The 27,962-nt window shown below is 56.1% G+C and overlaps 1 protein-coding gene across 1 annotated transcript in view; it reads left to right on the top strand.

Annotated features, from left to right (window-relative positions):
- lclat1 (lysocardiolipin acyltransferase 1) overlaps window positions 1-27,197 on the top strand; it is a 73,054-nt gene extending 45,857 nt beyond the window's left edge. The window contains 3 exon segments of the mRNA XM_087984817.1: window positions 7,775-7,854; window positions 7,857-7,875; window positions 24,475-27,197. Coding sequence (XP_087840943.1) covers window positions 7,775-7,854; window positions 7,857-7,875; window positions 24,475-25,202 — 827 coding nt within the window. The 3' untranslated portion in view covers window positions 25,203-27,197.
- The last annotated feature ends 765 nt before the right edge of the window (window positions 27,198-27,962 follow it).

The raw sequence follows: 27,962 nt of genomic DNA, 5'->3' as shown, positions 1-27,962 counted from the left end.
TCCCCCCCCACGTTCCCCCCCCACGTTCCCCCCCCACGTTCCCCCCCCACGTTCCCCCCCCACGTTCCCCCCCCACGTTCCCCCCCCACGTTCCCCCCACACGTTCCCCCCACACGTTCCCCCCATACTCTCCTCACCCACCCTCCCCACCCACCCTCCCCACACACACCCTCCCCACACACACCCTCCCCACACACACCCTCCCCACACACACCCTCCCCACACACACCCTCCCCACACACACCCTCCCCACACACACCCTCCCCACACACACCCTCCCCACACACAACCTCCCCACACACACCCTCCCCACACACACCCTCCCCACACACACCCTCCCCACACACACCCTCCCCACACACACCCTCCCCACACACACCCTCCCCACACACACCCTCCCCACACACACCCTCCCCACACACACCCTCCCCCACACACCCTCCCCCACACACCCTCCCCCCACACACCCTCCCCCCACACACCCTCCCCCCACACACCCTCCCCCCACACACCCTCCCCACACACACCCTCCCCACACACACCCTCCCCACACACACCCTCCCCACACACACCCTCCCCACACACACCCTCCCCCCACACACCCTCCCCCCACACACCCTCCCCACACACAACCTCCCCACACACACCCTCCCCACACACACCCTCCCCACACACACCCTCCCCACACACACCCTCCCCACACACACCCTCCCCACACACACCCTCCCCACACACACCCTCCCCACACACACCCTCCCCCACACACCCTCCCCCACACACCCTCCCCCCACACACCCTCCCCCCACACACCCTCCCCCCACACACCCTCCCCCCACACACCCTCCCCCCACACACCCTCCCCACACACACCCTCCCCACACACACCCTCCCCACACACACCCTCCCCACACACACCCTCCCCACACACACCCTCCCCACACACACCCTCCCCACACACACCCTCCCCCCACACACCCTCCCCCCACACACCCTCCCCCCACACACCCTCCCCCCACACACCCTCCCCCCACACACCCTCCCCCCCACACCCTCCCCCCCCACACCCTCCCCCCCACACCCTCCCCCCACACACCCTCCCCCCACACCCTCGCCCCACACCCTCGCCCCACACACCCACACACACCTCCCCCCACACCTCCCCCACACACCAGCCCACACACCACCCCGCACCCCCCCACGCGCCTCCCCCCACGCCTCCCTCCACACACCTCCCCCCACGCACCTCCCCCCACGCACCTCCCCCCACGCACCTCCCCCCACGCACCTCCCCCCACGCACCTCCCCCCACGCACCTCCCCCCACGCACCTCCCCCCACGCACCTCCCCCCACGCACCTCCCCCCACGCACCTCCCCCCACGCACCTCCCCCCACGCACCTCCCCCCACGCACCTCCCCCCACGCACCCCCCCCCACGCACCCCCCCACGCACCCCCCCAGGCACCCCCCCTCACACACACTCCCTCACACACACTCCCTCACACACACCCTCACACACACCCTCACACACACCCTCACACACACCCTCACACACACCCTCACACACACTCCCTCACACACACCCCCTCACACACACCCCTCACCCACACCCCCTCACCCACACCCCCTCACCCACACCCCCTCACCCACACCCCCACACCCACACCCCCACACCCACACCCACACCCCCACACTCGCACACCCCCACACCCACACCCCCACCCCCACCCCCACACCCACACCCCCCCACCCCCCCCACCCCCCCACCCCCCCACCCCCCACCCCCCCCACCCCCACCCCCAACCCCACAACCCCCCACCCCCACCCCCCCCCACCCCCCCCACCCCCCCACCCCACCCCCCCACCCCACACCCCCACCCCACACCCCCACACCCGCCCCCACACCCGCCCCCACACCCGCCCCCACACCCGCCCCCACACCCGCCCCCACACTCGCACACCCCCACACGCACACCCCCACACCCACACCCCCACCCCCCCCACACCCTCCACCCCCACCCCCACCCCCCCACCACCCCAACCCCCCCACCCGCCCACCCCCCCACCCCCCCCACCCCCACCCCCACCCCACCCCCCCCCACCCCACCCCCCCCCCACCCCACCCCCCCACCCCCCCCCCACACACCGACACCCCCACACACGACACCCCCACACACCGACACCCCCACACACCGACACCCCCACACACCGACACCCCCACACACCGACACCCCCACACACGACACCCCCACACACCGACACCCCCACGCACGACACCCCCACACACCGACACCCCCACACACCGACACCCCCACACACCGACACCCCCACACACCGACACCCCCACACACCGACACCCCCACACACCGACACCCCCACACACCGACACCCCCACACACCGACACCCCCACACACCGACACCCCCACACACGACACCCCCACACACCGACACCCACACACACGACACCCCCACACACCGACACCCCCACACACCGACACCCCCACACACCGACACCCCCACACACCGACACCCCCACACACCGACACCCCCACACACCGACACCCCCGTACACACGACACCCCCACACACCGACACCCCCACACACCGACACCCCCACACACCGACACCCCCACACACCGACACCCCCACACACCGACACCCCCGTACACACCGACACCCCCGTACACACCGACACCCCCGTACACAACGACCCCCCCACACCCCCCACACACCCCCACCACACGCCCCCCACACGCCCCCCACACGCCCCCCACACCCCCCACCCCCCCCACACGACCCCCCCACATCCCCCCCACATCCCCCCCACATCCCCCCCACATCCCCCCCACATCCCCCCCACATCCCCCCCACATCCCCCCCACACCCCCCCCACACACACCCCCCCACACCCCCCCCACACACCCCCCACACCCCCCCACACCCCCCCACGCCCCCCCCACGCCCCCCCCCACGCCCCCCCCACGCCCCCCCCACGCCCCCCCCACGCCCCCCCCACGCCCCCCCCACGCCCCCCCCCCACGCCCCCCCCACGCCGCCCCCCCCACGCCGCCCCCCCACGCCCCCCCCACGCCCCCCCCCACGCCGCCCCCCCACGCCCCCCCCCCACGCCCCCCCCACGCCCCCCCCACGCCCCCCCCAGACGACCCCCACACGCCCCCCACACGCCCCCCCCCACGCCCCCCCACGCCCCCCACCCCCCCACACGCCCCCCCCACACGCCCCCCCCACACGCCCCCCCCACACGCCCCCCCCACACGCCCCCCCCACACGCCCCCCGCCACACGCCCCCCCACGCGCCCCCCCCCGCGCCCCCCCACACGCCCCCCCCCACACGCCCCCCCCCCCACGCCCCCCCCCACACCCCCCCCCACACGCCCCCCCCCACACGCCCCCCCCACACGCCCCCCCCACACGCCCCCCCCACACGCCCCCCCCACACGCCCCCCCCACGCCCCCCCCACGCCCCCCCCGCGCGCCCCCCCCGCGCGCCCCCCCCGCGCGCCCCCCCCCGCGCCCCCCCCCCGCGCCCCCCCCACGCGCCCCCCCCACGCGCCCCCCCCACGCGCCCCCCCCACGCGCCCCCCCCACGCGCCCCCCCCACGCGCCCCCCCCACGCGCCCCCCCCACGCGCCCCCCCACACGCCGACAACCCCACACGCCGACACCCCCGCACACAGACACCCCCGCACACCGCCCACCCCCACACGCCACCCCCACACGCCACCCCCACACACCCCCCTCCACACACCCCCCTCCACACACCCCCCTCCACACACCCCCCTCCACACACCCCCCCCCCACACACACACCCCCCCACGCGCACCCCCCCGCACATCCCCCCACACACACCCCCGCCCCGCACACACCCTCCCCCGCGCACACCCTCCCGCACACACCCCACCCGCGCACACACGCACACACACACCCCCACAAACACACACCGTGCCACACACACTCACCCCCACACACACACCCACATCCCTGCACGCGCCCCCCCTACACACACACCCCCACGCACCCTTATGCCCATCTACCCGCTTCACTACCCTTCATCCACAACTCCACCCTACCTGTCCCTTATCCGCACCTCCCCATTCCCTTCCCTCAACACCACCTATTTCCATCCTCACCCCTCCTTCCCTCCCCATCCCCAAATCTCCTCATTCCCACCTCCCACTCCCCTCCCCTTCTCCCATCCCCATCTACCTCCTCCCTCCGCTCATCCCTCCCACCCCCATCATCCCATCCTCACCATCACCCTTTCCCCCCCATCCCCACATACCCTCTCCCTTCTCCGTCATCCCCATCTCCCCATCATCCCCACCCATCCCACTCCCCAATCCCTCACCACCCCTCTCCCCAGATCCCTCATCCTCATATCTCTGATCCCCACACTTCCACCCACCATCTCTATTTAACTCTCCCATAAACTGCCGACTGTGTTTTCCAAACCTCTCCTAGAACCTGCCGACTGTGTTTTCCAAACCTCTCCAGCCGATCACCTCAGCACCAGCTCTTCAGCTGTTCCCTAATTCATCAAAGCCTATCTTCTCAGCAAAGGATCCAGTGTGTATGAGAGACAGTGTTCCCACACTGTGGGCAGTGGGTGACGGGCTCTGGATACAGTGTGTGTGTGTGTGAGAGAGAGACAGTGTTCCCACACTGTGGGCAGTGGGTGACAGGCTCTGGATACAGTGTGTGTGTGAGAGACAGTGTTCCCACACTGTGGGCAGTGGGTGACGGGCTCTGGATACAGTGTGTGTGTGTGTGAGAGAGAGACAGTGTTCCCACACTGTGGGCAGTGGGTGACAGGCTCTGGATACAGTGTGTGTGTGAGAGACAGTGTTCCCACACTGTGGGCAGTGGGTGACGGGCTCTGGATACAGTGTGTATGTGAGAGACAGTGTTCCCACACTGTGGGCAGTGGGTGACGGGCTCTGGATACAGTGTGTATGTGAGAGACAGTGTTCCCACACTGTGGGCAGTGGGTGACAGGCTCTGGATACAGTGTGTGTGTGAGAGACAGTGTTCCCACACTGTGGGCAGTGGGTGACAGGCTCTGGATACAGTGTGTGTGTGAGAGACAGTGTTCCCACACTGTGGGCAGTGGGTGACGGGCTCTGGATACAGCGTGTGTGTGAGAGAGAGACAGTGTTCCCACACTGTGGGCAGTGGGTGACGTGCTCTGGATACAGCGTGTGTGTGAGAGACAGTGTTCCCACACTGTGGGCAGTGGGTGACGGGCTCTGGATACAGCGTGTGTGTGAGAGAGAGACAGTGTTCCCACACTGTGGGCAGTGGGTGACGGGCTCTGGATACAGTGTGTGTGTGAGAGACAGTGTTCCCACACTGTGGGCAGTGGGTGACGGGCTCTGGATACAGTGTGTATGTGAGAGACAGTGTTCCCACACTGTGGGCAGTGGGTGACGGGCTCTGGATACAGTGTGTATGTGAGAGACAGTGTTCCCACACTGTGGGCAGTGGGTGACAGGCTCTGGATACAGTGTGTGTGTGAGAGACAGTGTTCCCACACTGTGGGCAGTGGGTGACAGGCTCTGGATACAGTGTGTGTGTGAGAGACAGTGTTCCCACACTGTGGGCAGTGGGTGACGGGCTCTGGATACAGCGTGTGTGTGAGAGAGAGACAGTGTTCCCACACTGTGGGCAGTGGGTGACGGGCTCTGGATACAGCGTGTGTGTGAGAGACAGTGTTCCCACACTGTGGGCAGTGGGTGACGGGCTCTGGATACAGCGTGTGTGTGAGAGAGAGACAGTGTTCCCACACTGTGGGCAGTGGGTGACGGGCTCTGGATACAGTGTGTGTGTGAGAGACAGTGTTCCCACACTGTGGGCAGTGGGTGACGGGCTCTGGATACAGTGTGTGTGTGAGAGACAGTGTTCCCACACTGTGGGCAGTGGGTGACGGGCTCTGGATACAGCGTGTGTGTGAGAGAGAGACAGTGCTCCCACACTGTGGGCAGTGGGTGACGGGCTCTGGATACAGTGTGTGTGAGAGAGAGACAGTGTTCCCACACTGTGGGCAGTGGGTGACGGGCTCTGGATACAGTGTGTGTGTGAGAGACAGTGTTCCCACACTGTGGGCAGTGGGTGACGGGCTCTGGATACAGTGTGTGTGAGAGACAGTGTTCCCACACTGTGGGCAGTGGGTGACAGGCTCTGGATACAGTGTGTGTGTGAGAGACAGTGTTCCCACACTGTGGGCAGTGGGTGACGGGCTCTGGATACAGTGTGTGTGTGAGAGACAGTGTTCCCACACTGTGGGCAGTGGGTGACGGGCTCTGGATACAGCGTGTGTGTGAGAGAGAGACAGTGTTCCCACACTGTGGGCAGTGGGTGACAGGCTCTGGATACAGTGTGTGTGTGAGAGAGAGACAGTGTTCCCACACTGTGGGCAGTGGGTGACGGGCTCTGGATACAGTGTGTATGTGAGAGACAGTGTTCGCACACTGTGGGCAGTGGGTGACGGGCTCTGGATACAGTGTGTATGTGAGAGACAGTGTTCCCACACTGTGGGCAGTGGGTGACAGGCTCTGGATTCAGTGTGTGTGTGAGAGACAGTGTTCCCACACTGTGGGCAGTGGGTGACAGGCTCTGGATACAGTGTGTGTGTGTGTGTGAGAGAGACAGTGCTCCCACACTGTGGGCAGTGGGTGACGGGCTCTGGATACAGTGTGTGTGAGAGAGACAGTGTTCCCACACTGTGGGTAGTGGGTGACAGGCTCTGGATACAGTGTGTGTGTGAGAGACAGTGTTCCCACACTGTGGGCAGTGGGTGACGGGCTCTGGATACAGTGTGTATGTGAGAGACAGTGTTCCCACACTGTGGGCAGTGGGTGACGGGCTCTGGATACAGTGTGTGTGTGAGAGACAGTGTTCCCACACTGTGGGCAGTGGGTGACGGGCTCTGGATACAGTGTGTATGTGAGAGACAGTGTTCCCACACTGTGGGCAGTAGGTGACGGGCTCTGGATACAGTGTGTGTGTGAGAGACAGTGCTCCCACACTGTGGGCAGTGGGTGACGGGCTCTGGATACAGTGTATGTGAGAGACAGTGTTCCCACACTGTGGGCAGTGGGTGACAGGCTCTGGATACAGTGTGTGTGTGTGTGAGAGAGAGACAGTGCTCCCACACTGTGGGCAGTGGGTGACGGGCTCTGGATACAGTGTGTGTGAGAGAGACCGTGTTCCCACACTGTGGGCAGTGGGTGACAGGCTCTGGATACAGTGTGTGTGTGAGAGACAGTGTTCCCACACTGTGGGCAGTGGGTGACGGGCTCTGGATACAGTGTGTATGTGAGAGACAGTGTTCCCACACTGTGGGCAGTGGGTGACGGGCTCTGGATACAGTGTGTGTGTGAGAGACAGTGTTCCCACACTGTGGGCAGTGGGTGACGGGCTCTGGATACAGTGTATGTGAGAGACAGTGTTCCCACACTGTGGGCAGTGGGTGACGGGCTCTGGATACAGTGTGTGTGTGAGAGACAGTGCTCCCACACTGTGGGCAGTGGGTGACGGGCTCTGGATACAGTGTGTGTGAGAGACAGTGCTCCCACACTGTGGGTAGTGGGTGACAGGCTCTGGATACAGTGTGTGTGTGTGTGTGAGAGACAGTGTTCCCACACTGTGGGCAGTGGGTGACGGGCTCTGGATACAGTGTGTGTGTGAGAGACAGTGCTCCCACACTGTGGGCAGTGGGTGAGTCTATTTTCATACTGTTTTGCGATGGTTCCCAGCTGCCACCAAAGCTCGGAGTGATGAGTTTGCAGCGTCTCGTGGTTTGCCAACATACGAATATGTCCTGCACCCTCGGACTTTGTCGAGCAGCTTCGAAAAGGTGGGTGCTACTCTGGGATTGTTCACTCTTCAAATGTCTGTCTGTCTGTCTCTCTCGCTCTCGCTCTCTCTGCCATCTCTACCCCCCACTTGCCCATCTGTCTCTCTGTCTCTCTCGCCCACTCTGTCCCCTAGTCTGTCTCTGTCTCTCCCCATCTCTCTCTCTCTCACCCATCTTTCTCTCTCTCTCCCCCGCCTTTCTCTCTCTCCCCCCGCCTCTCACTCTCTCACCCCCGCCTCTCACTCTCTCACCCCCTCTCTCTCTCACCCCCCGCCCCTCTCTCTCTCTCCCACCATCTCTCTCTCTGTCTTCACCCCCACTGTGTGTGTGTGTGTGTCTCTCTCTCTCTCTCTCTCTCTCTCCCCTCACTGTCTCTGTCTCTCTCTCTATCACTCTTCTCCCCCCCAACCCCCGTCTCTCTTGCTGTCTCTCCATGTCTCTCTCGCTTTCTCTCTTCCCCCATCTCTTTCTTTGTCTCTCCCCCACACTGTCTCTCCCCCCGACTCTCTCTCCCCCCGACTCTCTCCCCCCCCCGACTCTCTCCCCCCCCCGTCTCTCTCCCCCCTGTCTCTCTCCCCCCCGTCTCTCTCCCCCCCCGTCTCTCTCCCCCCCCGTCTCTCTCCCCCCCCGTCTCTCTCCCCCCCCGTCTCTCTCCCCCCCCGTCTCTCTCCCCCCCCGTCTCTCTCCCCCCCCGTCTCTCTCCCCCCCCGTCTCTCTCCCCCCCCGTCTCTCTCCCCCCCCGTCTCTCTCCCCCCCCGTCTCTCTCCCCCCCCGTCTCTCTCCCCCCCCGTCTCTCTCCCCCCCCGTCTCTCTCCCCCCCCGTCTCTCTCCCCCCCCGTCTCTCTCCCCCCCCGTCTCTCTCCCCCCCCGTCTCTCTCCCCCCCCGTCTCTCTCCCCCCCCGTCTCTCTCCCCCCCCGTCTCTCTCCCCCCCCGTCTCTCTCCCCCCCCGTCTCTCTCCCCCCCGTCTCTCTCCCCCCCGTCTCTCTCCCCCCCGTCTCTCTCCCCCCCGTCTCTCTCCCCCCCGTCTATCTCCCCCCCCCGTCTATCTCCCCCCCCGTCTATCTCCCCCCCCCCGTCTATCTCCCCCCCCGTCTATCTCCCCCCCCCCCCGTCTATCTCCCCCCCCGTCTATCTCCCCCCCCGTCTATCTCCCCCCCCGTCTATCTCCCCCCCCGTCTATCTCCCCCCCCGTCTATCTCCCCCCCCCGTCTATCTCCCCCCCCGTCTATCTCCCCCCCCCGTCTATCTCCCCCCCCGTCTATCTCCCCCCCCGTCTATCTCCCCCCCCGTCTATCTCCCCCCCGTCTCTCTCCCCCCCCGTCTCTTTCCCCCCCCGTCTCTCTCCCCCCCGTCTCTCTCCCCCCCCGTCTCTCTCCCCCCCCGTCTCTCTCCCCCCCCGTCTCTCTCCCCCCCCGTCTCTCTCCCCCCCCGTCTCTCTCCCCCCCCGTCTCTCTCCCCCCCCGTCTCTCTCCCCCCCCGTCTCTCTCCCCCCCCGTCTCTCTCCCCCCCCGTCTCTCTCCCCCCCCGTCTCTCTCCCCCCCCGTCTCTCTCCCCCCCCGTCTCTCTCCCCCCCCGTCTCTCCCCCCCCCGTCTCTCCCCCCCCGTCTCTCTCCCCCCCCGTCTCTCTCCCCCCCCCGTCTCTCTCCCCCCCCGTCTCTCTCCCCCCCCGTCTCTCTCCCACCCCGTCTCTCTCCCCCCCCGTCTCTCTCCCCCCCCGTCTCTCTCCCCCCCCGTCTCTCTCCCCCCCGTCTCTCTCCCCCCCGTCTCTCTCCCCCCCGTCTCTCTCCCCCCCGTCTCTCTCCCCCCCGTCTCTCTCCCCCCGTCTCTCTCCCCCCCGTCTCTCTCTCCCCCGTCTCTCTCTCCCCCGTCTCTCTCTCTCGCCTGTCTCTCTCTCTCTCCCCCGCCCGTCTCCCTCCCCCGCCCGTCTCCCTCCCCCGCCCGTCTCCCTCCCCCGCCCGTCTCCCTCCCCGCCCGTCTCCCTCCCCGCCCGTCTCCCTCCCCCGCCCGTCTCCCTCCCCCGCCCGTCTCCCTCCCCCGCCCGTCTCCCTGCCCCGCCCGTCTCCCTGCCCCGCCCGTCTCCCTGCCCCGCCCGTCTCCCTGCCCCGCCCGTCTCCCTGCCCCGCCCGTCTCCCTGCCCCGCCCGTCTCCCTGCCCCGCCCGTGTCCCTGCCCCGCCCGTGTCCCTGCCCCGCCCGTGTCCCTGCCCCGCCCGTGTCCCTCCCCCGCCCGTCTCCCTCCCCCGCCCGTCTCCCTCCCCCCGCCGTCTCCCTCCCCCGCCCGTCTCCCTCCCCCGCCCGTCTCCCTCCCCCGCCCGTCTCCCTCCCCCGCCCGTCTCCCTCCCCCGCCCGTCTCCCTCCCCCGCCCGTCTCCCTCCCCCGCCCGTCTCCCTCTCCCGCCCGTCTCCCTCCCCCGCCCGTCTCCCTCCCCGCCCGTCTCCCTCCCCGCCCGTCTCCCTCCCCCGCCCGTCTCCCTCCCCCGCCCGTCTCCCTCCCCCGCCCGTCTCCCTCCCCCGCCCGTCTCCCTCCCCCGCCCGTCTCCCTCCCCGCCCGTCTCCCTCCCCCGCCCGTCTCCCTCCCCGCCCGTCTCCCTCCCCCGCCCGTCTCCCTCCCCCGCCCGTCTCCCTCCCCCGCCCGTCTCCCTCCCCCGCCCGTCTCCCTCCCCCGCCCGTCTCCCTCCCCCGCCCGTCTCCCTCCCCCGCCCGTCTCCCTCCCCCGCCCGTCTCTCTCCCCCGCCCGTCTCTCTCCCCCGCCCGTCTGTCTTCTCCCGTCTCTCTCTCCCCCGTCTCTCTACACCCCACCATCAATCTCTGTCTTTCTGTCTCTTTTCCTCTCCATCTATCTATCTATCTATCTATCTATCTATCTCTCTCTCTCTCTCTATCTCTCTCTCTCTCTCTCTCTCTCTCTCTCTCTCTCTCTCTCTCTCTCTCCCTCTCTGTCTCTGGACAGTCAGAGCAGGGTGAGTGTTGGGGTGATAGCTCCGACTCTGGGGGAGCACAGCTCCTTGCTCTCAGCTGCTCAGTATCACAGTAATATCCTTCCCAGCTAAACCAGCTCCAGAGAGGCAAACGGGAAAGGACATCGAGAGAGAGAGAGACAGCGACAGAGAGGGGAAGGGGCTGAGAGAGGGAGGGGGGGAGCCGGCAGCGAGGTTGAGATGAGGGTGGGAGGGTTGCTGAGAGAGAGAAAGGGGGGGTTTGAGAGATAAACTGAGAGATGAGAGGCTCAGACAGGGAGGGAGGGAGGAGCTGCAAGAGAGGGAGGGATGGGGAAGAAGGGAGAGAGATGAAAACGGGTGGGTGTGCAGAGGATGCTGAGAAAAGAACAAGAGGGCGATGGAGAGAGAGGGTGAGAGAGACAGAGGGAGAGGGACATGAAGAGCAAAGAAAACGAGTTTGAGGCTCATGGTGAGGGCGTGGAGAGAGAGAGAGGAAAGGGTGGAGAGAGGTATAGAGAGAGGGAATGGCGTTGAGAAGGGCGGGGGGGGACAGACAGAGAGGGAGAGGGGGACAGACAGAGATACAGAGGGAGGGAGGGATGTTGAGATGGGCACAGCGAGAGGGAGGGGTGGGGAAGGGGGGGTTAGAGAGAGAGAGAGGAGTGGGGAGAGGGGGACACAGAGAGAGATATTGCTACAAAGAGAGAAGTATGCATTATTAACACAATAGACCTCCCCACTGTTTCCATGCTGTACATCTCTATGACTCTAAAAGTTGACCAGGATTCTTTGATGAGCTCAAAGGTAATCTGTTAGTATGAAATCCAACCACACTGCTTAGCCAAATTAAAGGTCGGTGTCAGACAGCACTTTCCAAACCCACGACCACTTCTGTCTGGAAGGACAAGAGCAGCAGATACATGGGAACGCCACCCCCTATAAATCCCCCTCCAAGCCACTCCCCATCCTGACTGGGAAATATATCACCGTTCCTTCACTGTCACTGGGTCAGAATCCTGGAATTCCCTCCCTAAGGGCATTGTGGGTCTACCCACAGCACATAGACTGCAGCGGTTAAAGAAGGTAGCTCACCCTCACCTTCTCAAGCGGCAACTAGGGAAAGACAATGCTGGATCCAGCCAGCGACACCCATGTCCCACAGGTGAATTAAAAAGAATGAACAAAGCTTGTTTTTAAAACAAGTGGCAGGTACTGCTGATTGCCCAATCAAACAATATTCCCCAAGTGCCATACACTTGCACAACATGGACTTCCTGTTCCAGCTCTCTACGTTAGTAATCTTTTAACAGGTAAGCTATCAGAATATTCTCTTTCCTCAGCTTTCTTACCCTAGTGGAGACTACTGAGCCTTACTTTCAGAGGGCTTTCTCTCTCGAAGGAACTAACACTTCATTCCCCTTTGAAGTGTCCCAGGCTCAGCATGTTTGTTTGCCCATTCTCTCATCGTTTCCTGCGCTTTGCCTTTGTGAGTCTTTCTAGAAACATCCTTTTCAACATTAAGAACATTTCTAGATTCATTTGAAGAGCTTGTACCCAATAGATTCATTTTGGGATACTCTGGTAGCCAGCGAATTAGAACCTTTGTTGAAACCATGGGGATATTGGGTGATTTGCTTTGAAAGTCTGGATGATATCTCTGCAAACATTCCCAGTGTCTGTTGATGGTATGCTGTAGAGTTCAGTTGTTTTCTACTCAAGTGATGCATTGTGTCCAGAAAAATGTTCAGACAAAATTGAAACCCTGATCTGATTGTATTTTTATTGGCAGGTCCAAAAAGAGCGCACAATGTTTTCCCCGTTAGTTTAAGTGGAATCTGTCAGTCAACACCCTCCCCCCAAATTCCTGATGAAGGGCTCTTGCCCAAAACGTTGATTCTCCTGTTCCTCGGATGCTGCCTGACTTGCTGTGCTTTTCCAGCACCACACTCTCAACTCTGATCTCCACTATCTTCAATCCTCACTTTTGCCTGGAATTGGGTGGTCAGATCCAGAGAATCAGGAAATGCTGATGTCCCATTTTCATTTTCATCATCTACCTGTATCCCTACTGAAGGCTTGCTCAGAATGTATTTATCAACGCTGCAGTTTTCAGTAATCCCACATCCTGCCTCAGGAATCTCTTGTTCTATCTGCACTGTCTTTGGGGTGATCAACCTGCGCAGCTCCGTGAGGATATCTCCATTTGCTGATCCCAATCCAGTGTTCGAGATGCTCTTTTATCCCTTCATGTAGTTACTCTTAAGGAATAAAGTGCTACTCTTGCTCTTGACAAAAGGCCTTTCTATGTTACACCCACCTTACTCACCTCTCCTGTAGTCTAACCAGTGGATAGCTGTGGGTTCTAGTTGGAATTAAACCCAGAATTTCATATCGAGGTAACTTGCTGGCAATTAATTACTTAGTCAGCACCTGCTGTTCCTAGAGTCATCATAAAAGTTAAAGATTTTACAAAGTATGCAAAAATCTCCCGATTTCTTTCAGACCCAGACTAACTGAAATCACGGACCAGGTTTCCGTACTTAACAACAATGACTGTTTATTACAGAGAAATAGACTGTAGTTACAAGTGAACAATTATGCACCATCGACATATCACTCTGTTAGTTAAACACAAACTCTCTCTTCTATATACACACACCCCCACATGCAGGCACAGGTCCAGATGCACATGCACACATTCAGACACAAGCACACAGGAAACCAAACATGAGTGTAGTGGTGAGAGACAGAGACTAGCAATGCAGACCAGTGGTCCCTGTTCACAGAACCTGCTCAGATGGTGCTTGTACTGACCAGAATGCTGCTTCCTGATTGGCCTTCTCTGAATGCTGTCACTGGTTTGTAGGAGGGATGGGGTACCTGGTTCTGCCTTATTAACTAAAACTCACCACTAACAACGACTGCTGAAGATAGAATAATCTCCCTTTCTTCAAGCTTAAAGTGGTGTTTTTACTGCAGAGAACAGTGACAGTACTTCTGGGCTGGTTGAGATCAGATCACTTCTCACTATCTCATTCATAGCTCCAAGTTGTTCGGTCATCAAATGAGACCATAAGTGCAGAGACATAGGTGCAGAGTTAGGCTATTCGGCCCATCGAGTCTGCTCCACCATTCAATAATGGCTGATAGGTTTCTCAACCCTTACCTTAGAACCAATTACAGAATTCTTGTTAGACAGGAGGTCTTTGACGACAGTAACTTTCCATGGACCCATCAGCAACTTATTGCTGACTGAATCTCCTTTTGTACACCCTATTGGCTCCAGCTCATCTGTACCTCCTTCTACTCCTGCTTAGACCAGCAGCTGTGTAAACAGTGCTTACAATGAGGATTCCATTTCAAAAAGCATGCAGTAATCTTCAACAGTCCTTGGGTTTTAAAATTATTCTTTTCCCATTTCAGTCCACAACTAAAAGTACAGAAAAATTAAAAGACATCTTTACACCGTGCTGAGCTTGTTTCGTGGGATCATTCTTATGAGCCCCAGTAAGTTCCTCAGCTCCAGCATTCTGAACTTTAATACCATGGAAACTCCTAGGTCTTCAATTTTCACCTCCACCCTCAGCTCCTTCCTTTCTGATTGGAGGAAGGGATCCCAGCTCTCCATTCGATAACCTGGGTGTGGTGAGGCATGTACCATTATTGCAAATGTTGGTTCCTTTACCAAAAGGGCCAGTTACTTATCTTTTGTACTACCCTCAGGGATAAAAAATGCAGTCACCATGCGTCATTAATCAACTCAAAATAACCCATTTGTTATGAATCAAACTGATTAAACTATGATCTGGAATTAGCACTAAATCCCCCTAATCCTACAGGCAAGCACACATGCCTGTGCACATGCACAGACCCACATGCGCACACACAAGGTCCTACACAAACTCACATATTGACCTCTGATTGCAGAAGTCACCACTGTGCACCGACCGTTCGGCCCATTGAGTCTGCTCTGCCGTTCAATCATGGCTGATGTGTTTCTCCACTCCATTCTCCTGCCTTCTCCACAGAACCCTTCATTACCTACTCATCAATAACGTATCTATCTCTGTATCAATGACTTGGCCTCCAGAGCCCTCTGCAGCAATGAGTCCCACAGATTCCTGATCCCTTAGCTGAAGAAATTCCTCCTCATCTCAGTTCTAAAGCGTTGTCCCTTCACTCTGAGGCTGTGCCCTCAGGTCCTAGTCTCTCCTACTAGTGAAACACCTTTTCCACACCCACTCTATCCAGGTCTCTCAGTATTCTGTAAGTTTCAATCAGATCTCCCCCTCGTCCTTCTGAACTCCATTGCGTACAGACCCAGAGTCCTCACTCACACTTCATATGACAAGCCCTAGGTATGACTTGTCTGGTTAGCATGCAAAACTGTACTTTTCACTGCATCTTGGTACGTGACAATAATAAATCAAATCACAAAATCAAGAGGAGGTCACACGTGACAAAGCTATGAGAATTGTTTGAGGAGGTAATGAGCAAGTTAGACAAAGGAGAGCCAGTGCATGTGATTGGTTTGGATTTCCAGAAGGTCTTTGACAAGGTGCTGCACAGGAAACTGCTAAATAAACTAAGAGCCCATGGTGTTTAGGGGCAAGACACTGGCATGGATAGAGGATTGGCTGACTGGCAGAAGGCAGAGAGTGGGGATAAATGGGTCTTTTTCAGGATGATAACTGGTGACTAGTGGGATTCCGCGGGGGTCAGTGTTGGGGAGACTGCAGAAGGACTTGAGCAGGCTGAGAGAGTGGGCAAAGTGGCAGATGGAATACAATGTAGGAAAGTGTGAGGTTTTACACTTTGGTTGGAAGTATGGAGGCATAGACTATTTTCTAAATGGGGTAAAGGCTTAGGAAATCTGAAAGAAGGAGGGACTTGGGAGTACTCATTCAGAATTCTCTTTAAGTTAACATGCAGATTCAGTTGGCAGTTAGGAAGGCAAATGCAATGTTGGTATTCATTTCAAGCAGGCTAGAATACAAGAGCATGGGTGTTCCCTATAAGGCTGTGGTCGGACCTGTATTTGGAATATTGTGAGCAGTTTTGGGCCCCATTTCTAAGGCAGGATGTGCTGGTGTTGGAGGGGGTCCAGAGGAGTGAGAGTCATAGAAATGCACTAGGAGAAAGTGAGGACTGTAGATGTTAGAGTACTCCACCACACTTTTCAACTCATAGAAATGTATAGCACAGAAACAGACCCTTTGGTCCAACTTATCCATGCTGACCAGTTGTTCTAAACTGGTCCAGTCCTGTTTGCCAGTATTTGGCCCATAGCGCTCTCAACCCTTCCTATTCTTGTGTCCATCCAGATGCCTTTAAAATCGAGAGTGTGGTGCTGGAGAAGCACAGCCGGTCAGGCAGCATCCGAGGAGCAGGAGAATCGACATTTCTGGCATTAGGATTCCTGATGGAAGGGCTTATGCCTGAAACGTCGATTCTCCTGCTCCTCGGATGCTGCCTGACCGGCTGTGCTTTTCCAGTGCCACACTCTCGACTCTGATCTGCAATCCTCGCTTTCTCCTAGATGCCTTTTAATTGCTGTAATTGTATCAGCCTCCACCACCTCCCCTGGCAGCTCACTCCATACACACACCACCCGGGTTATGTTCTGGGCCCAAGCTTCGAATTCGGTCATGGCAGATGGTGGTATTTGAATTCAATGAAAAAGTCTGGAATTAAGAGTCTGATGATGGCCACAAATCTATTATCGATTGTTGGAAAACCCCATCTGGTTCACTGATGTCCTTTAGGGATGGAAACTGCAATCTTTACCTGGTCTGCATGTGACTCCAGACCCACAGCAATGAGGTTAACTATTAACTCTGGGCAATTAGAATTGTAAATCCCTACAGTGTGGAAACAGGCCATTGGGCCCAACAAGTCCACACCAACCCTCCAAAGAGGATCCCAGTCAGACCTATTCCCCATACCCATTACCCTATATTTATCCCTGACTAATGCACCTAACCTACACATCCTTGAACACTGTGGGCAATTTCCCAATGCCAATTCACCTAACCTGCACACCTTTGGATTGTGTGAGGAAACCAGAGCACCCAGAGGAAAATTCCTGAAGAAGGGCTTATGCCCGAAACGTCGATTCTCCTGTTCCTTGGATGCTGCCTGACCTGCTGCGCTTTTCCAGCAACACATTTTCAGCTCTGATCTCCAGCATCTGCAGACCTCACTTTCTCACCCAGAGGAAACCCATGCTGCTGGACAGCATTCCCAGAAATCATATCATTCTGTTCAATTCAGAAAGATTTCCAAACAATTCCACCTCGTTCACCTCCCTTAACACAGTCCTGAAATATAACTGTGCTTTAAAACACAACTTATACATGTCTAGAATATTCCTTTCTACAGTGAGCAGGGTCCAATTTTCCTTCAGCCACATTGTCTTTCTCTACCCTTTCAAATGAAGTAAACAGTGCCCCACATCTATTTCTTTGAATTTAGATCGGGCATGTACACATTTAAACATCTTATTGGTCTTTGAATTATCAGCGTGTTTTTCCTCATCAGAATCATCCTCTGCATCATCCTTTTTATTAAACTCCATCCTTTCAGTCAGTCAGCTCTCATTCCCTCCTGTTCTCTTGCTGGAAATGCTCTTTCTTTTACCCACAAGTTTCTTAAGTTCTAATTTCTATTTTTGAGCTGTTTTATGTCAAATCAAACTCAAAGTCATAGAGATGTACAGCATGGAAACAGACCCTTCGGTCCAACCCGTCCATGCCAACCCAATCTAGTCCCAGCTGCCAGCACCCGCCCATATCCCTCCAAACCCTTCCTATTCATATTCCACCAGTAGCCTAACCAATGTCTTGTACAGCCGCAACATGGCCTCCCAACTCCTGTACTCAATACTCTGACCAATAAAAGAAAGCATACCAAACCCCTTCTTCACTATCCTATCTACCTGCGAGTCCACTTTCAAGGAGCTATGAACCTGCACTCCAAGGTCTCTTGTTCAACAACACTCCAACTTAATCAACTTAACCCCTTTGCTAATTCCATTAGCTTAACAAATGCCTCCTCTCACCTGTGAGGAATATTTAGCTGCTTCCAACGCCAATTGGGTTTTAGAAAACGGGAAATATTGAATCTGTCCTTTTCTTTCAAGAAGCGAACGGAAGAACTATAAAAGTAGTTTACTCCTGTCGAGCACAAGAGTGTGAAGAGAACAGTGGCTTATGAGCAAAGTTAGAGACAGGATTAGGTGCAAGAAAGTGAAACACAAATTGGCAAAAATAAGCAACAGAAAGGTGCCAGGATCAAGGATGTCTCAGAGAGGGTGCAGAATGTTCTCACGGGGGAGAGGGGCCAGCAAGAGGTCATTGTCCACATTGAAACCAACGACATTGGAAGGGAAAAGGTTGAGATTCTGAAGGGAGATTACAGAGAGTTAGGCAGGAATTTAAAAAGGAGGTCCTCGAGAGTAGTAATATCTGGATTACTCCCAGTGCTACGAGCTAGTGAGGGCAGGAATAGGAGGATAGAGCAGATGAATGCATGTCCGAGGAGCTGGTGTATAGGAGGATTCACATTTTAGGATCATTGGAATCTCTTTTGGGGTAGAAGTGACCTGTACAAGAAGGACGGATTGCACCTAAATTGGAAGGGGACTAATATACTGACACAAAGATTTGCTAGAGCTGCTCAGGAGGATTTAAACTAGTAAGGTGGGGGGTGGGGGGGGGGGTGGGGGGGGGGGACCCAGGGAGGGACCCAGGGAGATAGTGAGGAAAGAGATTGATCTGAGACGGGTACAGTTGAGAACAGAAGTGAGTCAAACAGTCAGGGCAGGCAGGGACAAGGTGGGACTAATAAATTAAACTGCATTTATTTCAATGCAAGGGGCCTAACAGGGAAGGCAGATGAACTCAGGGCATGGTTAGGAACATGGGACTGGGATATCATAGCAATTACGGAAACATGGCTCAGGGATGGGCAGGAGAATCGACGTTTCGGGCATAAGCCCTTCTTCAGGAAGGGCTTATGCCCGAAACGTCGATTCTCCTGTTCCCTGGATGCTGCCTGACCTGCTGCGCTTTTCCAGCAACACATTTCCAGCTCTGATCTCCAGCATCTGCAGACCTCACTTTCTCCTCAGGGATGGGCAGGACTGGCAGCTTAATGTTCCACAATGCAAATGTTACAGGAAGGATAGAAAGGGAGGCAAGAGAGGAGGGGGAGTGACATTTTTGATAAGGGATAGCGTTACAGCTGTGCTGAGGGAGGATATTCCCGGAAATACATCCAGGGAATGGAACTGAGAAATAAGAAAGGGATGATCACCTTATTGGGACTGTATTATAGACTCCCTAATAGTCAGAGGGAAATTGAGAAACAAACTTGTAAGGAGATCTCAGCTATCTGTAAGAATAATAGGGTGGTTATGGTGGGGGATTTTAACTTGCCAAACATAGACTGGGATTGCCATAGTGTTAAGGGTTTAGATGGAGAGGAATTTGTTAAGTGTGTACAAGATAATTTTCTGATTCAGTATGTGAATGTACCCAGTAGAGAAGGTGCAAAACTTGACCTACTCTTGTGAAATAAGGCAGGGCAGGTGACTGAGGTGTCAGTGGGGGAGCACTTTGGGGCTAGTGACCATAATTCTATTAGATTTAAAATAATGATGGAAAAGACCAGATCTAAAAGTTGAAGTTCTAACTTGGAGAAAGGCCAATTTTGACGGTATTAGGCAAGATGCAGCACGGTAGCTCAGTGGTTAGCACTGCTGCCTCACAGCACCAGGGGCCTAGGTTCGATTCTAGCCTCGGGTGACTGACTGAGTAGAGTTTGCACATTCTCCCCATGTCTGCGTGGGTTTCCTCCGGGTGCTCCGGTTTCCTCCCACAGTCTAAAGATGTGCAGGTTAGGGTGGATTGGCCATGCTAAATTGTCCACAGTGTTAGGTGCATTAGTCATGGGGGTGGGTTACTCTTCGGAGGGTCGGTGTGGACTTGTTGGGCCGAAGGGCCTGTTTCCACACTGTAGGGAATCTAATCTAAAAAAAAAGCTTTCGAAAGCTGCTTGGGGGTAGATGTTTGCAGAAGAAGGAAGCATATGTCAGGTAGGATAGTTTGAATGAATCCTTAGAAGAGTATAAAGGAGGTAGGAGTATACTTAAGGGGGAAATCAGGAGGGCAAAAAGGGGACATGAGATAGCTTTGGCAAATAGAATTAATGAGAATCCAAAGAGTTTTTACAAATATATTAAGGACAAAAGGGTAACTAGGGAACAGGGCCCCTCAAAGATCAGCAAGGAGGCCTTTGTGTGAAGCTGCAGAAAATATGGGAGATACTAAATGAGTATTTTGCATCAGTATTTGCTGTGGAAAAGGATATGGAAGATATAGACTGTAGGGAAATAGATGGTGACATCTTGCAAAATGTCCAGATTACAGAGGAGGAAGTGCTGGATGTCTTGAAACGGGTAAAGGTGGATAAATCCCCAGGACCTGATCAGGTGTACCCGAGACCTCTGTGGGAAGCGAGAGAAGTGATTGCTGGGCCTCTTGCTGAGATCTTTGTATCATCGATAGTCACAGGTGAGGTGCCGGAAGACTGGAGGTTGGCTAAGAAGGTTACTTCAGATTACAACAGGATCTGGACCAGATGGGCCAATAGGCTGAGAAGTGGTAGAAGGAGTTTAATTCAGATAAATGCGAGGTGCTGCATTTTGAGAAAGCAAATCTTAGCAGGACTTATACACTTAATGGTAAGGTCCTGGGGAGTGTTGCTGAACAAAGAGACCCTGGAGTGCAGGTTCATAGCTCCTTGAAAGTGGAGTCACAGGTAGATAGGATCGTGAAGAAGGTGTTTGGTATGCTTTTCTTTATTGGTCAGAGTGTTGAGTACAGGATTTGGGAGGTCATGTTGCGGCTGTACAGGATATTGGTTAGGCCACTGCTGGAATATTGCGTGCAATTCTGGTCTCCTTCCTATCGTAAAGATGTTGTGAAACTTGACAGGGTTCAGAAAAGATTTACAAGGATGTTGCCAGGGTTGGAGGGTTTGAGCTATAGGGAGAGGCTGAACAGGCTGGGGCTGTTTTCCCTGGAGCGTCAGAGGCTGAGGGGTGACCTTATATAGGCTTACAAAATTATGAGGGGCATGGATAGGATAAATAGGCAAAGTCTTTTCCCTGGGGTGGGGGAGTCCAGAGCTAAAGGGCATAGGTTTAGGGTGAGAGGGGAAAGATATAAAACAGACCTAAGGGGCAACGTTTTCACGCAGAGGGTGGTACGTGTATGGAATGAGTTGCCAGAGGATGTGGTGGAGGCTGTACAATTGCGACGTTTAAGATTGGTATATGAATGGGAAGGGTTTGGAGGGATATGGGCCGGGTGCTGGCAGGTGGGACTAGATTGGGTTCGGATATCTGGTCGGCATGGATGGGTTGGACCGAAGTGTCTGTTTCCATGCTGTACGTCTCTATGACTCTATGACCGGATGATTGGGAACAGTTGAGAGAACAGCAAAGGAAGGCCAAGAGGAAAAACAAAGGGGAAAATGAGAGTAAGCTTGGGAGAAACAAAGGAACTGACTGGAAATACTTCTGTAAGGATGCAAAGAGAAGCAAATTGGTGAAACCTAATGTCAGAAACGGGGGCATTTATAATAGGGAACAAGAAATGGTTGATGAGTTAAATTCATATTTCACTTCTGGCTTCAGGAAGGAGGATGCAAGTAACCAACATAAGGGGGAAGACAGGGTTTAGTGAGAGGGAGGAACTGAAGCAGTCAGTATTAGTCGGAAAAAGGTGTCTGGGAAATTAGTGGGATTGAAGATTCATTAACAGCCTGGGCCTGATAATCTACATCCCAGAGTGCTTCAGGAAGTGGCCAAAGAATACTGGATGCATTTGAGGTCATCTGCCAAGATTCTATCGACTCTGGAAGAGTTCCTGTGGATTAGAGGGTAGCTGATTTGACCTCCCTGCTTAAAAAGGAGGTAGAGAGAAAATAGGGAGTTGCAGACCTGTCAGCCTGCTGTTCGTGGTGGGAAGATGCTAGACTCCATTATCAAGAATTTTATAACAGAACATGTACAAAATATTAGAATCAACCACAGTCAATGTGAAAGGGAAATTATCCTTGACAAATCTATGAGAATACTTTGACGATGTAACTTGTAAGCTGATGAAGGGGAGCTAGTGAATGTGATTTATTTGGACTTTCAGTAGGTTTACTATAAGGTCCCACATAAGAAATCAATGTGTGACATTAAATCACATGGGATTAGGGGGCAGTGTACTGACATGGATAGTGACCTGGTTAACAGACAGGAAACAAAGAGTAGGAATAAATGGGTCTGGTTCCAAGCAGCAGGCAGTGACCAGTGGGTTACTGCAGGGATCAGTGGGTTACCGCGGGGATCAGTGGGATACCGCAGGAATCAGTGGAATGCCGCGGGGATCAGTGGGATACCGCAGGGATCAGTGGGATACCGCGGGGATCAGTGGGTTACCGTGGGGATCAGTGGGATACCGCGGGGATCAGTGGGTTACCGCGGGGATCAGTGGGATACCGCGGGGATCAGTGAGATACCGCAGGGATCAGTGGGTTACCACGGGGATCAGTGGGATATCGCGGGGATCAGTGGGATACCGCAGGGATCAGTGGGTGGGATACCGCAGGGATCAGTGGGGTACCGCAGGGATCAGTGGGGTACCACAGGGATCAGTGGGTTACCGCGGGGATCAGTGGGATACAGCAGGGATCAGTGGGATACCGCGGGGGTCAGTGGGATACCGCGGGGATCAATGGGATACCACAGGGATCGGTGGGGTACCGCGGGGGTCAGTGGGATACCGCGGGGATCAATGGGACACCACAGGGATCGGTGGGGTACCGCGGGGGTCAGTGGGATACCGCGGGGATCAGTGGGGCACCGCAGGGATCAGTGGGGCACCGCAGGGATCAGTGGGATACCGCGGGGATCGGTGGGTTACCGCGGGGATCAGTGGGGCATGGCGGGGATCAGTGGGTTACCGCGGGGCTCGGTGGGGTACCGCGGGGATCAGTGGGATACCGCGGGGATAGGTGCTTGGACCCTGCTATCCACAATATACATGAATGATGTAGGTGGGGGAACTCAATGTAATCTCTGCAGGTTTGCAGACAGCACAAAGCTGGGTGGGAGGGTGAGCTGTGAGGAGCATGCAGAGATGTCTCAGTGGGATTTGGACAGGCTGAGGGAGTGGGGAAATACATAGCAGATGCAGGATAATGTGGATAAATGTGAGGGGTTGGGGGGGGTCAGGAAGGCAGATGATGATCTGAATGGGGACAGGTTGGGAAAGGGGCAGGGGCAATGGCACCTGGGTGTCCTTGTACCCCAGTCTCTGAAGGTAAGCGTGCAGGTACAGCAGGCGGTGAGGAAGGGAAATGGGATGTTGGCCGACATAGTGAGAGGATTCGAGTCCAGGAGCAGGGAGGTCTTGCTGCAATTATACCGGGCCTTGCGGAGACCACACCTGGAGTATTGTGGACAGGTTTGGTCTCCTTATCTGAGGAAGGATGTTCTGGTGATGGAGGGAGGGCAGCGAAGGGTTACCAGACTGATTCCTGGGAGGGCAGGGCTGATGGATGAGGACAGACTGGATCAGTTAGGATTATATTCACTGGAGTTTAAAAGACTGAGGGGGATCTCATAGAAACTGATGAAATTCTAACAGGACTAGACAGGGTGACACAGGAGGGGTCTTCCTGATAATGGGGCTGGAGGGCGGGGTGGGTGGTCACAGTTTAAGGGAAAGGGTTAAAGCTTTTAGTGCTGAGATGTGGAGAAATGTTTTCATCCAGAGAGTGGGGAGCCTGTGGAATTCACCAGCACACGTGTTGAGGCCAAAACACTACGTGTTTATGAGGAGGTGGTAAATATAGCTAAAGGGATCATGTGATTAGGGTGTTGAGCTTGATGATCGGCCACGACCATATTAAATGGTGTAACAGGCTCGAGGGGCCGAATGGCCTACTCCTGCTCGTATCTTCCATGTTTCTGTGTCACCCTCCCCCTTCAGGGTGAGCTGCACCATTCGGTGAGATCCCTGACTGCAGTACCATCAGACAGACAGACAGACACACACCGCCCCCCCGCTGCCTTAACTCTGTCCCTATCACTCCTGCTTTCTTCTCCCTCTCCTCCTGGACGGCCTTGTCCCTTGTGCCTCTGTCCGCACTCCCTTGAGGAACCAGTAGCCTCCTGAGTATCCAAAATAGAAACTGATTTATGACAGCGTTCCTAGAAGTCTCCTGTACTTCCTGCCTGTTTCTCTCCATCTGGTCACCCATTTCCTTCGTTCCTCTAGTCCCTTGAGCTGCTCTGTGACCATCTCTCGAAACGTGCTATCCACAGTCACTCCCAGCCTGACGGATGTGCTACAGTCTCTCCAACCGCTGTTCCAGCTCCGAGACCCAGAGCTCGTGTTTCTGCTGTTGGGAGCATGTCCTATACACGTGGCTGTCTCAGACACTGGTGGGCTCCATGACTGGCCAAGACAATCTCCTCCTATCCCACAAACACTCTGTGATTTTGCTTGCCATTCCGCCAAGTTTGAAGTGTGTGCAGCTTCAGGGGTGGGGGGCGGGGGTTTCTGTGACTCAGTAATCAGCTGTCTGCCTTTCTCCTAGGATGTAATCTTGATGCCATCCATGATGTGACAGTGGCCTACCCTTACAACATCCCACAGGCTGAGAGGGACCTGTTCACTGGCAACTTCCCCAGAGAGATCCACTTCCACATCCGCCGTTATCCAGCTGACCAGCTGCCCACCTCCATGGATGGTCTGAAGGAATGGTGCTGCCTTCGCTGGCTGGAGAAGGAGAAGTTACTACGGGCTTATTACCAGGGCAATCACTCATTCAGTGATCTGGTCCAGCCTGCGAGTCCCGTCCAGGAGCCGAGTCCCGTCCAGGAGCCGAGTCCCGTCCAGGAGCCGAGTCCCGTCCAGGAGCAGAATTTGAGTCGGCTGGAGGTTTACAAGAAAGCTCCTTTCTGGGGGAGGGGTTGGAGTCAGAGTAAGGGCCGAAGTCGGATTTTACTGCACAGCTCGGCTCAGAGCTGGATTCGGAGGCAGGAGCAGACCGGGACACAGCTTCGTGCCCGGCTGCCTCCCTGCAAGTCACGGGGACGAGTCTTCCTCATCAAGGTCTTCTCCATCATCTACTGGACATTGTTTGTGATTGGCAGCTTTGTGCTCATCTGGTCGTACACCCTGGCGCGGTGGTACTTTACCAGCGTGGCAATCTTCTTCATAGCACAGGAGAAAATCGCTGGGGGCTGTGAGGTCATTGAGGTAGCACTCCACAATCTCAAACCCTCCCAACGGTGGAAACGGAGCAGTCAACATCAGGAGTGACACAGCCAAGCCCTCTCCGTCTGGCCAATCCCAGGGATTCTCCCACTGATCCAGCCAATGACAGGGGCAATTCCCATCAGAGAGACAGAAGAAAAGACAACTCAGCTGGGGCAGATCGATAGATCTCTCTGAACCGTGGAGTCTCAGAGAGTCCAGCTCTGATCTTTCACACCATTTTAGTCTGCATTCAAACTTTGGCTGACGGCCAGTGTGCAGGCACAGGCATCAGGAGCTGCCTCGTTTCAGACATCCTCAGCAGGAAGCCGTGTCAAACACACTTCACCCAGCCATCATTGTGGGTGAGACTCAGGGTCATTCAGGCATTCTTGTACTATACTGAATACGTCTGTGTGTGTGGGATTGTCCCCCAGTGAGAGTCAGTGTGTGTGTATGGGACTGTCCCCCAGTGAGAGTCAGTGTGTGTGTGGGACTGTCCCCCCAGTGAGAGTCAGTGTGTGTTTGGGATTGTCCCCCAGTGAGAGTCAGTGTGTGTGTGGGACTGTCCCCCCAGTGAGAGTCAGTGTGTGTGTGGGATTGTCCCCCAGTGAGAGTCAGTGTGTGTGTGGGACTGTCCCCCCAGTGAGAGTCAGTGTGTGTGACTGTCCCCCAGTGAGAGTCAGTGTGTGTGGGATTGTCCCCCAGTGAGAGTCAGTGTGTGTGTGTGTGGGATTGTCCCCCAGTGAGAGTCAGTGTGTGTGTGTGTGTGTGTGTGGGATTGTCCCCCAGTGAGAGTCAGTGTGTGTGTGTGGGACTGTGCCCCAGTGAGAGTCAGTGTGTGTGTGTGGGACTGTGCCCCAGTGAGAGTCAGTGTGTGTGTGTGGGATTGTCCCCCAGTGAGAGTCAGTGTGTGTGTGTGTGTGGGATTGTCCCCCAGTGAGAGTCAGTGTGTGTGTGTGGGATTGTCCCCCAGTGAGAGTCAGTGTGTGTGTGTGGGACTGTGCCCCAGTGAGAGTCAGTGTGTGTGTGTGGGATTGTCCCCCAGTGAGAGTCAGTGTGTGTGTGGGACTGTGCCCCAGTGAGAGTCAGTGGGTGTGTGTGGGACTGTCCCCCCAGTGAGAGTCAGTGTGTGTGTGTGTGGGACTGTCCCCCCAGTGAGAGTCAGTGGGTGTGTGTGGGACTGTCCCCCTACTGAGCGTCAGTGTGTGTGTGTGTGTGTGGGACTGTCCCCCCAGTGAGAGTCAGTGTGTGTGTGTGGGACTGTCCCAACCCCCCCCACCCAGTGAGAGTCAGTGTGTGTGTGTGTGGGACTGTCCCCCCCCAGTGAGAATCAGTGTGCGTGTGTGGGACTGTCCCCCCCCCCCCCAGTGAGAGTCAGTGTGTGTGTGTGGGACTGTCCCCCCCCAGTGAGAGTCAGTGTGTGTGTGTGGGACTGTCCCCCTCCCTAGTGAGAGTCAGTGTGTGTGTGGACTGTCCCCCAGTGACAGTCAGTGTGTGTGGGACTGTCCCACCCCCCAGTGAGAGTCAGTGTGTGTGGGACTGTCCCCCAGTGACAGTCAGTGTGTGTGGGACTGTCCCACCCCCCAGTGAGAGTCAGTGTGTGTGGGACTGTCCCCCAGTGAGAGTCAGTGTGTGTGTGTGTGTGTGGGGGGGAGAACTGCCACCCCTCCCCCCCCCCATTGAGAGTCAGTGTGTGTGTGGGACTGCTCCCCCCCCCCCCCCCCCCGTGAGAGTCGGTGTGTGTGTGGGACAGTCCCCCCCAGTGAGAGTTGGTGTGTGTGTGGGGCCTGGAGGCACAGCCTTTAACCTCAGCCTTTCACTGTCAATTTGTGTCAAGGAGTGAAGATTATTGCCTGCTGACATAATTCGGAAAATTGTCCATTTGTATTTTCATGTTTGCAGAGAGATTCACTTGTCTGTTTTTAAAATCCCATTGCCCAAAATCTTTGTGTTGCGTCATCAGTGGTTGTCGATGGAGTAGCCCTGTCTGCCGTCCACATTAAACACTCTCCCTCTTTTTAAGTGAAATTCTGATGCTAATAAACATAGTTAGCTCTTCGCCTGTTGTATGAATGTGTTTACTGTCACATTAGCACACTGGGAAGCAGTTCTTCAGAGTCTGTCCTGTGAGCTGCTGAGTCTTGGCATTAAAGCCAGCCTCAGGGGACCCCTGGACCTGAGGCGGAGTAGCTGAAGAAACTGTGGCAGGTCCTCTTCTGTTGTGGGAGGGTCGCGGACAGGAACATCGATGTGATGCTGGTGTGGGTTCTGCTGTCATTAATCAGAGCATCGCTAACTTGTCTTCCCCAAGGTATTCATGATAATCTGATAGTACAACAACAGGCGAGCCACTCTCATAATGACCGACTGTAATAAAGCGAAGCAGGAATTCTTGGAGAAGCTTCACTCCTGTGCCAGAGTCGGACAGCCATTCAGCCGGAGTGACTGCAGTGGTCAATTCCCACTCGTCAGGGTTTTGGACGAGTGGGGTCTACAGCAATGGTCGATGAACTCTTCAACCCCAGTACGATCCTCCTCCCCCGTCAACCTTTTCCTGTTCTGGGCATTAGCATCAGATTGACCACATCTTCAGGCGGGGAGAGGAAGCTGCAATGTGTGTACGTACCAAAAGCCATGTCTGGTGCTGACTGCAGTACTGACCACTGTTGTGTTATTTTAATGCCAGACCTTGATGTCCCCAGTTTACGAGAGTCCTGACTTATCTCTGAGCCTTGAAAATGTAAGTTGTCGTTATGTACATTATCTGGGAGAGTTCACCTCAGGCACAGTGACTCCACAGTGGAGCATTCCACGGTCAGTGTC

The sequence above is a fragment of the Chiloscyllium plagiosum genome, unplaced genomic scaffold, assembly GCF_037043375.1.
Source record: "Chiloscyllium plagiosum isolate Xiang-an unplaced genomic scaffold, Cpla_swu_hap1 HiC_scaffold_3, whole genome shotgun sequence".
In the NCBI taxonomy this organism is placed as follows: Eukaryota; Metazoa; Chordata; class Chondrichthyes; order Orectolobiformes; family Hemiscylliidae; genus Chiloscyllium; species Chiloscyllium plagiosum.
Note: the sequence above shows the minus strand (reverse complement) of the source record. Positions and strands in the feature narration are given on the sequence as shown.